The following is a 15,223-nucleotide window of genomic DNA, read 5'->3' as shown; positions in this document are numbered from 1 at the left end:
TCTCACAGGGCAGTATTTATTGCTTTGGTGAATTTACTAGATCCCAAGGTCTAGCCTTTGATCTCGCAAAGTTAGAAATCAGATTTTAGGGGGCACCTGGGTGGCTCAGTCGGTTAAGTGTCCGACTTCGGCCCAGGTCATGATCTCATGGTTCGAGGATTTTAACCCCGTGTCAGGGTCTGTGCTGGCAGCTCAGAGCCTGGAGCCTGCTTCGGATTCCTTGACTCCCTCCCTCTCTGCCCCTCCCCTGCTCACACTCTGTCTCTCTTTGCAATGAATAAATGTTAAAAAAAAGAAAAAAAGAAATCAGATTTTGGTAACATACAGAACACAGATGCATTTCTCAGTAGCAAATGTGCCTTCACCTTCTCCTCCTCATTCACCTGATTACAGTCTCCTAGTCTTTCTTGTTATTTCTGCCACCTGCCAAGCATGCCCCTTCCTTGGGACCTTGGTATATGATTCTTTCCAGGTGTTCACATCCCTCAGTCTCTCACAACTTTCATGTTTCTGCTTAAATGTCCCTTCATGAGGGCAGCCTTCCCTGCCCACCCTATACATAATAAACAACCTCTCCTCCCTTCATATCATGTAAGATTGCCAAATACAGAAGGAAACCAAAACAGGATACTCATTAAATTTGAATGTCAGATAAATAACAAAGATATTTTTAGTATAGGTATATTCCATGCAATGTTTGGGACATACTTACACTTAAAAAATTCATTATTTATCTAAACTTCATATTTAACACAGTGTCCTATATTTTGTCCGGCAACCCTGCTCACATGCTAATACTCAGTGAGGCCAGGTATGATGGTAGCATGGATTAAAGAGGTGACAGTGGAAGATGAAAACAGGGGGAGTAATTGAGATGCAAGAATCAACATAACCTGATAAAGGACTGAATGTAGGGAGGAAGGGGAATTGGTTTACTTAGCTGTCTGGGTAAAAATTTAGTTTTTGTAAATGAGTCCCGCTTGAGGAAGAAAAGATTTGTCAATGAATAAATTAATCTGTGGTGGAAGAGAGAAAGAGTTAGAAAGCTTAAGTTGGGGGCGCCTGGGTGGCTCAGTCAGTTAAGCATCCAACTCCTGATTTTGGCTCAGCTCGTGATCTTGAGGCTCGTGAGTTCAAACTCCGTGCTCTCAGCATGGAGCCTGGTTGGGATTCTCATTCTCTCTCTCTCTCTCTCTCTCTCTCTCTCTCTCTCTCTCTCTCTCCCTCCCTCCCTCCCTCCCTCCCCTGCTTCCCCCACACACACACACACACTCTCTCTCTCTCTCTCAAAATAAATAAATGAACTTAAAAGAAAGAAATGTTAAGTTGGAAGTGCCATTAAGAAATTCAAATTGTTAAGTTATTGATAGATAGAAATACAGGCATGGAACTCAAAACAGAGGTCTAGTGTGTGAAGTAAATTTGGGAGTACTAGAATATAAATCACATTTAAAGCCATGAGGACGGAAGAGATTACACGCAGAATGAGTTGAGAAGAAAAGATGGGAAAGGACTACCTCCTGAGAAATCTCAACATTTCTCTCCCTCGTCCATTTTTCTTGCTTTATTTTTCCTATTTCTTCATATCTTCAGAAGTACACATTCAATACATTATGGAGCTATTATTACCTGTAAAATCACAATTAAAATCTGTCTAGCTGCATAGATGTTCTATTTATCACTCTTCTTTTCTAACATGCGTTAAAGAAAATTGTTTTCTTTACTGTTAGTAACAAAACCTATAACACAGCATTTGCCTCAAGATTAGAGTCTGGAACGTGAAAAGTAGCAATTTACCCAAGAGACAGAATTGGTTTCTTTTCTTTTCATAAATAGAGCAAAGAAGACCTTTAGGTGTTTCACACTTTTTCTAAAAAAAGACTAAAACAGACTTCCCGTTGGACTGCAGGGGAAGCAGTCATTTTTATTTTATTGTTACAGGTTGCCCGCAGGCCCCTGTACATTTCCTACTTTGACAATATCTTTGAAAAGGATTACAGAGTGTCCCAGGTTCGGAGAAAAACACTGGTTAATAAATAATAGGTAAAGATCATTGGACCAGAATATAACAAAAATAATATGGAAAAGTGACCAAACATGAAAACAAAAAAAGTGAGAACACAGCTATTTTAACAGAAAAGTCACAAAAGATCACAAAATCCTTATAGCATCTTGTGGGTTTGTCGTCGTTGTTGTTGTTTTTATTTTTTTATTTTTTTTTTAACGTTTATTTATTTTTGAGACAGAGAGAGACAGAGCATGAATGGGGGAGGGTCAGAGAGAGGGAGACACAGAATCTGAAACAGGCTCCAGGCTCTGAGCTGTCAGCACAGAGCCCGACGCGGGGCTCGAACTCAAGGACCGCGAGATCATGACCTGAGCCGAAGTCGGCTGCTTAACCGACTGAGCCACCTAGGCGCCCCTTGTTGTTGCTTTTAAAACAAAGCTGTTCCTCCAAAGAATACCTGGTTAGGACCTATAATATTTATTTATAATTGTGAAACTTTCCTCCACTTTAAAAATTTAGGAGTTACATAGTATATTTGTCAGTTACATGGCACCACATTGAACATGAGGAATTCTTAAAAACACAAAACTCTCCATACGATAGCACACTTTCCACTCTTGAGTTTAAGAGTGCAGTGTGTTTCAATTAATAAAAGCCAAATTTCAGAATAACAGTTTTTCCTTATAATTGATAGTAAACTAGCTTTAAAAGGTATATGTGTATGGTCTAGGGCCTAAGTTTATAATCAATTCCATCTAGACACTTAACATGAAGTTTTACCATAAGTAAAAGAAATGGCATTCTATCATCTCTCCTTTTATCAAGTCTGGTTTGTTTTTTGTTTTGTTTTGTTTTGTTTTGTTTTGTTTTGGGGGTATGTTTTTTTGCTGCATTTCCTTACTCTGGTCTTCTGTTTTTATTATTTTTGATGATAACTCAGTACTTGGCCTTAGACCAGATTTAGGAAAGTAAAAGAAAAAGAGGAAACTTTAATTACATAAACATAATACATAAACTTCTATCATAGTGGAAAGTTTTAAGAAAATTTAATGCAGATTTTAAGATCTATACAATGTATGTTTTTAATACAATTCTCTTCTCTTTAATATGATTCTCTTTTGACAACTGAGCTAAAACTGCCACATTCAAATTATTTATCTACAATATGAAAATATATAAATATGCCTTAACTCATAATATCAATGTAATAGTAAAACTGATAAAAGAATAAGAAATAACTGAATTCTTAATGGCTTCAAGATTTTAAAATTCAAGTTGTATTGCATCTTTCCATATTACTCTTGAATTCTATCCCAACTGGAACAATATTCCAAGTATCATTAAACATACTATAGAGTTAAAATAAAGCAATTAAAAGACTCAATTTATCCTTCGTATATTTAGGTTTAACAGTAGACTGTTGACAACTTCACAGACTCCAAAGTTGAAACCCTAGCCTCTCCCTCAGATTTGTTATATTTTATTTTTAGATGTAATCACTTCCCTCCGGTAAATGGTTAGTGACCACACACACAGGTCTGCACATGAGGAAACTAAAAAGGGAAGCTTGCACTGTGAATCAGAGACACAAGACACAAGAGCCCCCTGTCAGGCCATGCCCAGCGTGTCATATTCTTCAATAATCTTTATGACAGTGCTGTGCAAACATTTTCAGTTAATGCAAATGATACCTGAAGTTAAGCAATTGCCATGGCATGTTCAGTATGTGTTGCTTCAGGAGCACCTTCTACCAAACAGCCTGATAAAAATCAACTCTTAATTTTTGTCTGTATTACTTTCTCTCAGTGCTTCATATTATGTGAATCTTGTTAAGAGTTCAGATTAATTCTGAATTCACACTCCTTAGGAAAATCTTTCAGAAAGATAACTTTGGTAAAGTTAATTGGACCAGAATATATGCATTTTAGTAGTCCTACATACAATAAATAGAACCTGATTAAAGAATTGCAATACCATGGGGCACTTGGGTGGCTCAGTCGGTTAAGTGTCCGACTTCGGCTCAGGTCATGATCTTGTGGTTCGTGGGTTCGAGCCCTGCATTGGGCTTTGTGCTGGTGGCTCAGAGTCTGGAGCCTGCTTTGGTTTGTGTCTCCCTCTCTCTGTGCTCCAACTCCCACTCGTGCTCTGTCTCTGTCTCTCTCTCTCTCTCTCAAAAATAAATAAACATTAAAAAAATTAAAAAAAATAATTGCGATACCAAAGCTGCAAAAGCAAAACATTCAGGGGAATTCCAAAATGGGGAAGTTTCAGTAGTGTAAAATGATTAAGTTCTAATGTTGCTGCACAACATTGTGCCTATAGTTAACAATACTGAATTATATATACACTTAGATATTTCTTCAGAGGGTAGATGCCATGTTGGGTTTCTACCATGGTTTTTTAACTTAAAAAAGTTACTAAAGGAAAAAATAACAAAAAATAAATAAAATAAAATAAAATAAAATAAAGAAAACCTGGTAGGTAAGATGCAAGATAACCAGCTAAAAAAGAAAAAAAAAAAAAAGACAAAAATGTCGGTTAATACTCCCACAGGTGAGTATTTCTACAAGTGTTTTCCTTAGACATATCATATTAGATTCACGTGGGGAGTCTGTTAAAGAAATTAATTGCTGAATCCCACCCCAGCCTGTCTTGCATAATGGCAATCTCAGAGTGGGATTTAGGAATCAATACCCCAGATGATTCTTGGTCAAACTAAAACTGGAAATTGATTTATTGTAGATCCTTCAAATCATTATTATTGTTAAAAGCATTGATTATGCACTAGCATGTCCCTAAAACTGTGTCCATCTCAACCAAAGATTCATTTTCCTTTCTAACCAAAGAAGTCTTATACTCTCCTTTTAAGTTGCAAATCGCATTACCTACTAATGCTTCTTAAAAGGAGGGAACAAACAAAATAACTAAAATTAACAACTCAGGCAACAGCAGATGTTGGCGAGGGTGCAGAGAAAGAGGAATCCTTTTGCACTGCTGGTGGGAATGAAAACTGGTGCAGCCACTCTGAAAAACAGTATGGAGCTTCCTCAAAAAATTAAAAATAGAACTACCCTACGACCCAGCAATTGCACTACTAGGCATTTATCCAAGAGATACAGGTGTGCTGTTTTGAAGGGACACATGCACCCCCATGTTTATAGCAGCACTATCAACAATAGCCAAAGTATAGAAAGAGCCCAAATGTCCATCGATGGATGAATGGATAAAGAAGATGTGATATACATATACACTGGAGTATTACTCAGCAATCAAAAGGAATGAAATCTTGCCATTTGCAACTACATGGATGGAACTGGAGGGTATTATGCTAAGTGAAATTAGTGAGTCAGAGAAAGACAAAAATCATATGACTTCACTCATATGAGGACTTTAAGAGACAAAACAGATGGACATAAGGGAAGGAAAACAAAAATAATATAAAAACAGGGAGGGGGACAAAACAAAAGAGAGTCATAAATATGGAGAACAAACTGAGGGTTGTTGGAGGGGTTGTGGTAGGGGGATGGGCTAAATGGGTAAGGGCCATTAAGGAATCTACTGAAATCATTGCTTCATTATATACTAACTAATTTGGATGTAAATTTTAAAAAATAAAAAATAAAGTTAAATAAAAAAAAAAAGAAGAAGATGTAGTACATAGATACAATGGAATATTACTTGTCAATCAAAAAGAATGAAATCTTGCCATTACCAATAACATGGATAGAACTAGAGTGTACTATGTTAAGCAAAATTAGTCACAGAAAGACAAATTTCATATGACTTCACTCATATGTGGAATTTAAGATACAAACAAATGAACATAAGGGAGGGAAGCAAAAATAATATAAAAATAGGCAGAGGGACAAAACATAAGAGACTCTTAAATACAGAGAACAAACTGAGGGTTGCTGGAGGGATCTTGAGTGAGGGGATGAGCTAAATAGGCAAGGGGCATTGAGCAGGGCACTTGTTGGGATGAGCACTGGGTGTTATATGTAGGTGATGAGTCACTGGATTCTACTCCTGAAATCATTATTGAATTATATGCTAACTAACTTGGATATAAATTTTAAAAAAAAAGGAGAGGACATAAAGAAATTAAGAGTCAAAACATTATCAGAGTGAACGCCCCTTGCCCTATGGACTTCCTTTTGCCATGAGTCACTTCTGATTTATTTCTCACTGAGGAAGGAAAGTGTTTTCCCCCCAAAAAGCATGACAGCCTCAGGATATCATTGATACAGTGGCAGAATATTCAAACTTTCATGTGGATTATTAGGAAATGCACCTCCTGACGAATTAATACAAAAATCACAAAGACTGGGATGCCTGGGTGGCTCAGTCAGTTAAGCGTCCGACTTCAGCTCAGGTAATGATCTCGCAGTCTGTGAGTTGGAGCCCCGCATCAGGCTCTGTGCTGACAGCTCAGAGCCTGGAGCCTGCTCCCAATTCTGTGTCTTCCTCTCTCTCTGTCCCTCCCCTACTCAGTCTCTCTCTGTCTCTCTCTCTCTCTCTCTCTCTTTCTCTCTCCCTCTCAAAAATAAATTTAAAAAATTTTTAAAAAATCACAAAGACTTACATAACACTAAGAGATTAAGATTTGTTATATCTTAGACTGTTTTTATGTGTGCTTCAAACTCAGAAGTCTCTACTAGAGCGTGTTTATACCCCTTAGCAATACTTCTTAAAGATATAGTCAAAATAGTAGGCACAATAAGACTCATAGTTTCAGAATGCATCATCATATGTGACCACCGTCAGAATACATTATATGTGATCCTTTGCGTAGGAGAGTTGAAGTGTCTCTTTGCTTAGCAAATGGCTTCTCTAGTGTGTCTAGTTTGACTTAAAAGTACATCTAAATCAGTAGTTTATACATACTCAAAGTTCAAGAAAAGTTTTCCAAATTAGGCATGTAATTATTTTTAAAAATCAGAGATGAGAGTAAATGTTTCAAACTGCCTTCAAGCCCTTTGGAAATATTTGTGAAGGTGATAATTTAATAACTGCAAATAAATATCTATTTAGTGCTAAGTGCTCTAACAACTGTTCATCTTTTGTACATTTCATCTGAGATACTATAAAACTTACTTAAACTACATTTCCTTTTATATCTCCTAGTTTTCACTTTTCCCTAATTAAGATTAGACATGTCCCTGGTTAATCCTAATTAGTGATAGACGTATGTACTTCTAACTTACGACAAGGGGTAAAAGAAGAAAAGTACATGCAGAGAATCACACACATATATTTATATTAGTAAATATCAATGAAAGGAAGGAAAGGCTATTTAGACTAATATGGGAAAATGAGGTGATTTTAGAAATTCTCAATGTGCAAAATTAAAGGTCAATGGGAAAAAAGAATGAATTTATTTTGTACTTGTAGATTTAATCTATGGCCTCCTTAACCCCAACAATTTACTTCGATGAGTTTTAAAAATAACTTGAAGACTATAAATAACATTTGGTGACTGGACAAAAGAGGTGGCCTGGATACCTGACTTGTCCCTGACCGTCACGGAAGTGGAAGCAGGAAGCAGAAGCATTGCCATCCAGAGCCAAAGTTTCCAAGAGCCAGCATGCCTCATTGTGCCTCGAAACCATGTGAACAAGTGGCTGCAGGTCTGCAACAAAACAAAATACTGGAATTGAGCTTACAATTCCTTTCATCATTATCTCTAGAAAATCCTCATCACCAAAGAGAACACAATAGATTTTTACACTACATAGAATTATATAATTGGATATATGATTATATATGTAGTTATACATAATTTATCAATATACACCTTAGCGTGTATTAAAAAGTTTCAAAAATATTTTCAGATTACTTCCTAATTATCAATGTCCACACAGCCTCTTATAACTTAAATTTTCTCTTCTTTTCATGTGTTTTTTAAAGCTATACCACTTTAAAATGATTTTATGTATGCAATTTAGAAATATAGACATATATATACACATATATATATATACACACACATATATGTGTGTATATATATATGTGTATCTATATAAATGTATATATATACATACACATATATATATATATATGTGTATGTATATGTATATGTATATGTATATGTACATATATATATATACATATTCTAAATCCTGGTAAAATACACCTAACACAAAATCTAAAATCTTCATCACTTTTAGGTAGAATTAAGTACCATCATATTATTGTGTAATCATCACTATCATCCATAATTTCTCATCTTGCAAAACTGAGACTCTATAACTATTGAACATTAACTCCCCATTTCTCCCTCCCCAATCCTTGGCAACTACCACTCTACTTTCTGACTCTATGAATTTGATTACTCTAGGTAACTCATATAAGTGGAATCATACAGTATTTATCCTTTTGTGACTTCATTTCATTTAGCATAATATCCTTAAAGTTCATTCATGTTGAAGCATATGTCAGAATTTCCTTCCTTTTTATTTTAATTTTTTAAGTTTATTTATTTATTTTGAGAGAGAGAGAGGGAGAGAGAGAGCGAGAGCATCCCAAGCAAGCTCTGCTCAGCATGGAGTCAATGCAAACTAAATCCCACAACAGTAAGATCATGACCTGAGCTGATATCAAGAGTCCAGTGGCTAACAGACAGCCACCCAGGAGACCCAAAAATTTCCTTCCTTTTTTAAAGCTGAATAATATTGCACTGTATATATATACCATGTTTTGTTTATCCAGTCATCCACTGATGTATACTTGGGTTGCTCCTGCCTTTTGGCTAATGTGAATAATGTTACCATGAACATGAATGTACAAATATCTGTCCAAACCCTGCTGTCAATTCTTTTAGGTACATACCCAGAAACGGGATTGCTGGATCATATGATAATTCTATTTTTAATTTTCTTAAGAACCAACATACTGTTTGCCACACCAGCTACACCATTTTATATTCCCACGAACAATGCACAACAGTTCCAAATTCTCTCCATCCTCATCAACCTTATTATTATTTTTTTAATAGCAACCATCCTAATGGGTATGAGAGGGTATCTCATTATGTTTTTGATTTTCATTTCCCTAAGGATTAGTGATGTTGAAGGTCTTTTCATATGCTTATTTCCATTTGTATATCTTCTCTAGAGAAATGCCTATTAAATCCTTTCCCCATTTTATAATCTGGCTATTGTTGAATTGTAGGAGTTCTTTATATATTCTGGATATTAGTCCCTTTCAGACATATGATTTGCCCATATTTTCCTCCTTGTTGTGGGTTACCTCTTCACTCTCTTGATTGTGTCCTTTGCTACAAAGAAATTTACTTTTATGTCATCCAATTTACCTATTGTTCTTGTCACCTGTTCTTTTGGTGTCATCTACAATGGATTTATATTTTTACAATATAATCTTATTATTCACAATTCTATTTTCTCTTCTATATATTAGTGTTACACATTTTGTCTTAACTGATGTTACATTTTCTATAAACATAACTATGTTGTTACTGGGAGGAATAATCACTGCTACTGGAGTGATTACTATACATACATGTGAAAAGCAATCTTTCCTTATGTTTAAAGAAAAGAATGGATATATATAATTCCTGCCTGAGCCTACCACTGGCATCATATTTAACATTAATGTGTTATCATCCATAACCATTTGTTTTTCTAAATATAGACTACTACTTTATAGGTATTACAGTAAAAGATTTAGTAAACAGAATCCCTAAAATGGAAAACTTAAATAGTATGCAAATTAATTTATATAGTGAAGTAACGTGAAAATAAACTGTAAGTAAAAATATAACAGCTCCTTCAGTGTATTTAACAATTGCAGTATTATTAGAATAGCTATTCTAAGACTTCTAAATATGCAAATAATATTGAATCATTTATTTGCCATCATTTAAATTTTATTCAAGAGTCAAATATAAAAGAATCCATCACACCAATGTCTAAATGTTGTCAGTACACACTCTAGAAAAAAACTAAAGTTATCATCTTTGGTATTCTGCATGTGCCAAATACTCTAAGATCAGCACTTTAAAATTAATTCAAGATTTTAGATATTTCTGTATGAATAGCTAGAAGTAGCAATTGCAACACTAAAATCGTGTGTGGTTCTAAATATCAAACAGCTGGTTTTATGCCTTATTTCTTTTAAACTCTTTCATCTAGATATAGTCTTAATCCTCATATGACTTTGCAAACTTATCCTATTATTTCAGTTAGTAGTTGTTAAAGCAATTAATTCTATTTCAAATAAATGAACTCAAAAATACTAATTTAATTATCAGAGATCCTTGATTTTTTTATTTTTAACCACGAATTTTTTTATCTTCTAGACATTTTTGTTACTTAAAGGGATTTCAATTACTAACACATAGACAAGAATAAAAGAAGTTTTACACTACTATAGTCATTAAATATTCAATAAAAAATTACCATGCAAATAATCTTCAGGTACATATGAATTAAATCAGAAAATTTTACCAAATATTTAAGCAAGAATTATCACTGAACTTTCATTTAAAAAATTTTTCAGAGAATAGACCAAGAGAACACAGGTAAATCATTAAGGCAGCAAAATTATTACAATATACTCAACAATGATATTGTAAGAAAGAGAAAATTACTGGCAAATCTCTTTTGAACACAGATGTGAAACTGTCAACAAAATTTTAGTACAGTAGAGGAAAACATCAACAAAACAAAAAGGCAACCTACTGAAAGGGAGAAGATATTTGAAATGATATATCTGATAAGGAGTTAATATCCAAAATATATAAAGAACTTATACAAGTCAACACCAAAAAAAAAAAAAAAAAACCAACCCATAATTAAAAAATGGGCAGAGGACTTGAATAGACATTTTTCCTAAGTGACTTCTATTAGTTGATAAATTAGCAGTGTAGTATAGAGATTAAAACCATGGCTTATGTCTGGGCTTTGCCACTTATAAACAAGTTATGTAATCTCACTAAGCCTTCGTTTATTTACCTGAAAACTGATAATAACACTAGCAATAAATTATTTAACAACTGGGGAAAGTATAGTAGAGGTCCTTGAACATATTAACTATTCATACAAATTACCTACTATTATAAGTGTTTGTTCTACATATTCATAAATAATAATAAAAATTGGGGGTGCCTGGATGGCTCAGTTAGTTAAGTGTCTGACTCTTGATTTCAGCTCAGGCCATGATCTCAGGGTCCTGAGATCAAGCCCTGTGTCAGGCTCTGCACTGAGGGGGGAATCTGCTCCAGATTCTCTCTCTCTCCCTCTCTCTGTGCCCCTCCTCCACTTATGCATGTGTGCACTCTTTCTCATAAATAAATAAATAAATAAATAAATAAATAAATAAATAAAATAATTAGTAAAAGTTTAGTTGTCTCCTCAGCCTGAGGTTGATAGTGATATTTGGACAATGGGAAAATGTCAAAGCACCCATAAATTTATGTTCATTGAAGCTTTGGTCCCTCTTACAGCAACAAAGACCCAGAGAGCTATATAGCCATATGTATATTAACTCAATCTTGAGGTCTCCCAACTGTTTCCTTGAGTCACTTAGCGGTTCATAGCACTTAGCTTCAATCTCATTTATGCAAAATGCTTGAAGAATAAGATGTTATGTTTAGTTGACTAAATGTCCTAGTTATTGATGAATTGCCATTCCACCCTCTAATGAAATGCCTTTCACCAAGTTCAGCAAGAACTTGAGAGAATTCTTTGTTCTCCCCATTTAATTCAAATCTTGGTGGTACTTCCTATAGCTGACTACTCCCTCCTTGAAATCTTCATTCTCATTGGTCATCCCAGCCCTCACACTCTCTGGGATTTCTCTCTAAATCCCTTCTCAAATCTTTTTGCTACCTGATATCTTAATCCTGGGATCTGTGGGCCTTCCCCACCTTGTCTTTATAATGTCTCTTGAGGTGATCTCACCATTTCTTGGCTTTGAACAGTACCTGTCAGATGAATCTAAAATTTCTATCCCCAATCCAGTCTTCTCTGAACATTAGACTGTAGCCAGCTGCCTATTCTATATTTCCTCTTAGATGGTGCACAAGACACCTGTAATTTAATATGTCCAAGTTAAATGCTTGATTCTCAACCACAACTTACTCTTCTCATGCTCTTCCCAGTCTCAATTAGTGCCCATCAAAATGCTCAAACCAGGAACTCAAGCATCACGCTGATGCTTCTGTCTTCCTTATCACCATCTCCCACATCCAAACAATCAGCAAGTCATATCAGTATTACCCCATACCCATCTCAAATCCATCCACTGCCCTCCATTCTTCTGCCATAATCCTAATTCAGGTTACCCTGGTGTAGATTCCCAACAACTTCCTAACTCATTTCCCCTCAAATCTGCTATCAGCTTCTGACCATATTCACTTACTACATAGCACAGGAGAGCTTTTCTTAAAATAAAAATTGAATCATGTCACTCCCCTGCTTTAACCCTTTAAATGGTTTCCCATTGTACTTTACATGTAATCCAAAAGCCTTTCTATGGCCTTCTAGGCCCTGAGTACTTTAGCTCCTACTCTCCTCTCCAGCTTCACTTGGTACTGTCCTCTTCACTGATATCCTATCCCTCAAATTCCCATGTTCTTTCCAACCTCAGGACTTTTGTGCATGCTGTTTCCTCAACCTGGATCACACTGGGTCCTGTTCATCCTACACCTCTCAATGTAAATGTTACTGGGTGGAAGAGCTCTTACCTGACAGGTAAGTGTCCTTGCCCCATTATTCTCTAGCTCAGACAATTCTGTCTGTGGACATATGTTTATTGCCCCCACTCAACTCTACTCTCCCTTGAAGGCAGAGACTATGTCTGTCTTGTCCATCACCTTATCCTCAGCAGCTAGCATAGTATCTGTGAAAGTAGGGGCTCAATAAACATTCTTTGAATTAAAATAAGTAACAGACTGCCAATTTCCAAATCTTAAGATATAGAAAAACATACTTATCTTTAAATCTGTAGTGATGATAATTTAATCTTTTATAATTCATCAAGCATTTTAAGATCTTATAATATTTCAAGGATCATTACCATGAACATAATATCTATTCGTACATTAAATTCTTAATTTTTCTCTTTTTAAGCTTTTTATTTTAATTCCAGTATAGTTAACATACAGGGTTATATTAGTTTCAGGTGTACATCTCTTTATACATTTAAAACATGTTTACTATTTGAGGTTTCTATTGTTTTGATCCTGATTAAGTACAGATATACTCCCCTCCACTAGGAACATTTTTTTTCCCACTAGGAACATTTGGAAAAAAAAAAAAAAAAAAAAAAACTTGATAAAGGTCTCAAAATAAATCCTTGTATAGGTTAAAACAAAACACCTTTTCCAGATCCTTAACCTCTGCTTCAGGCAGTTGCAGGGTGGGAAAAACCTCCCTTAGGGTCTTTCTGGACCTCTCCTCCAGATCCTTCTCACTGTCCCCAGAACCCTCAGGCTACTTCTTGCTGCTCTGGACCCACCTCCAGTGCCCTCCGGGAATTCTCAATTCTGGGCTTTGTCCACAATCTCCTCCATCATCAAAACTTCCCAATTTTCTATTTTGTCCCCTCAGCTAGATGACCATCAAGATAGTTTGATAAATTTATACAAGCCAATGTTGTCACAATTTAACTTATTGCTCTTCTTAGGTAAGATTTAAATGTTAACACAGACCTTCAATGCTGTCCCAATGGACTGCCCAATGAAGAGCCTCAGAATAATATATGTGGATATGGATGTTACTAAAGGCCTCAAATCACTTTTTTCAAAACTTGTACAAAGATGGCTCATGATACATTTTAAGAAGGATGTGGGGAATATTGGTTACACATGTTCTCATTTTCTGAAGCACAATTTCTTTTATATGTATATTTTTTGAGAGGCAGGCATGTCTCTTCCTAACACTATCACATTATAGGACAAGAGATCCACATAACATATGTCTAAATATATGAAAGTTAAAAATAAAGCTAATAAGACTAAGAAGAAATATGTTTTTTCCTTTTATCTTGGCAAGTATACCTTCACAAAGACTTGAAAGCCCAAGTCAAGTTTGGAATTGAATACAGCAGGCTACAAGGGATTAACTAGACTCTGGCCTGGACCAAAGCTCTTCCCTCACTTTTTCCCATTCTTGGCTTGGTCTGCACCATGAGGGGCCTCACCTACATGTATGGGAAGATACCAATAAGTCTAAGCTCTGTCCATAACACCTGCAAGCAGTCACTCCTTGATACCTGCTTGGGCCTAAGAGTGTTCCCACCAGTGACTTGGTTTGCCCCTGGAAAGACGAATCCAAGGAAGAGGTCTGCCAGATCTTATAAGAGGACTAAGGGTCCTTTGGTCAAGGAATTTCAGGATCTTGGGTTCCCAGAGCCTCAACTAGCAGCTTGAGCTTTGTGTGGATGGGTCCCCTTATATCTGTGGACTCCTAACCCTGAGAGCAGAAGCACATCCAGAGCAAGGCCACATAAGGGCCTTCCAAAATGTAAGGCCCAGAGCAGGGACCTTGTTGCCTGGGCCTAAGGAGAGTACAGAAGACAAGTACCAGGCCCTCATTCTACAGATATGAAACATTAAAGCTCATAGAGAAGATCCCAGAGCCTGAGATACAAGTCCAGCTCTTCTTCACTAAGAAGCCAGTGCTGTTACACCATGATGTTTACTATCAGGATGTGAGATAGACCTTTAACTTCCCTATATACTTCCTTTAAATTTGTAGCTATTCTTTATCAAGATGCTAGCCAGATCCTGGGGGGTGCCTGGGTGGCTCAGTTGGCTGAACAACCGACTCTTGGTTTTAGCTCAGGTCATGATCTCAAGGTTCATGAGTCCAAGGCCCACATCAGGCTCCCCACTGGTGGTGTGGAGCCTGCCTGGGATTTTCTCTCTCCCTCTCTCTCTGCCCCTGCCCTGATCGCTCTGTCTTTCAAAATAAGTAAATAAACTTAAAAAAAAAAAAAAAAAAAAAAAAAAAGCTATCTAGATCCAGGCTGTAGTTCTTTCCCAGCACTACAAAGTACCAAAGTTCTAAGTGTGAGTATTCCCAGTACTGCCAGTCTTGAGCAGACGACAGTGCCGAGGAGCCGATGAACCGTCTAAAATCATCCAGATAGCCCTATCTATAACCTATTTCCCAATGCTATGACAACAAAGAGATAAAGACCGACTGAAGGTCTGGCTATGACCTCTACTTCTAACCCATTATTCTCACCATC

General features: G+C 36.1%; 1 protein-coding gene across 1 annotated transcript in view; it reads right to left on the bottom strand.

Annotated features, from left to right (window-relative positions):
- COL19A1 (collagen type XIX alpha 1 chain) overlaps positions 1-7,631 on the bottom strand; it is a 323,690-nt gene extending 316,059 nt beyond the window's left edge. Inside the window, exon 1 of the mRNA XM_049653877.1 lies at positions 7,511-7,631. Coding sequence (XP_049509834.1) covers positions 7,511-7,601 — 91 coding nt within the window. The 5' untranslated portion in view covers positions 7,602-7,631. The remainder of the gene's footprint in view (positions 1-7,510) is intronic.
- Positions 7,632-15,223: the final 7,592 nt, after the last annotated feature.

The sequence above is a fragment of the Panthera uncia genome, assembly GCF_023721935.1.
Source record: "Panthera uncia isolate 11264 chromosome B2 unlocalized genomic scaffold, Puncia_PCG_1.0 HiC_scaffold_24, whole genome shotgun sequence".
Classification (NCBI taxonomy): domain Eukaryota; kingdom Metazoa; phylum Chordata; class Mammalia; order Carnivora; family Felidae; genus Panthera; species Panthera uncia.
This window is presented reverse-complemented; position numbering and strand designations above follow the sequence as displayed.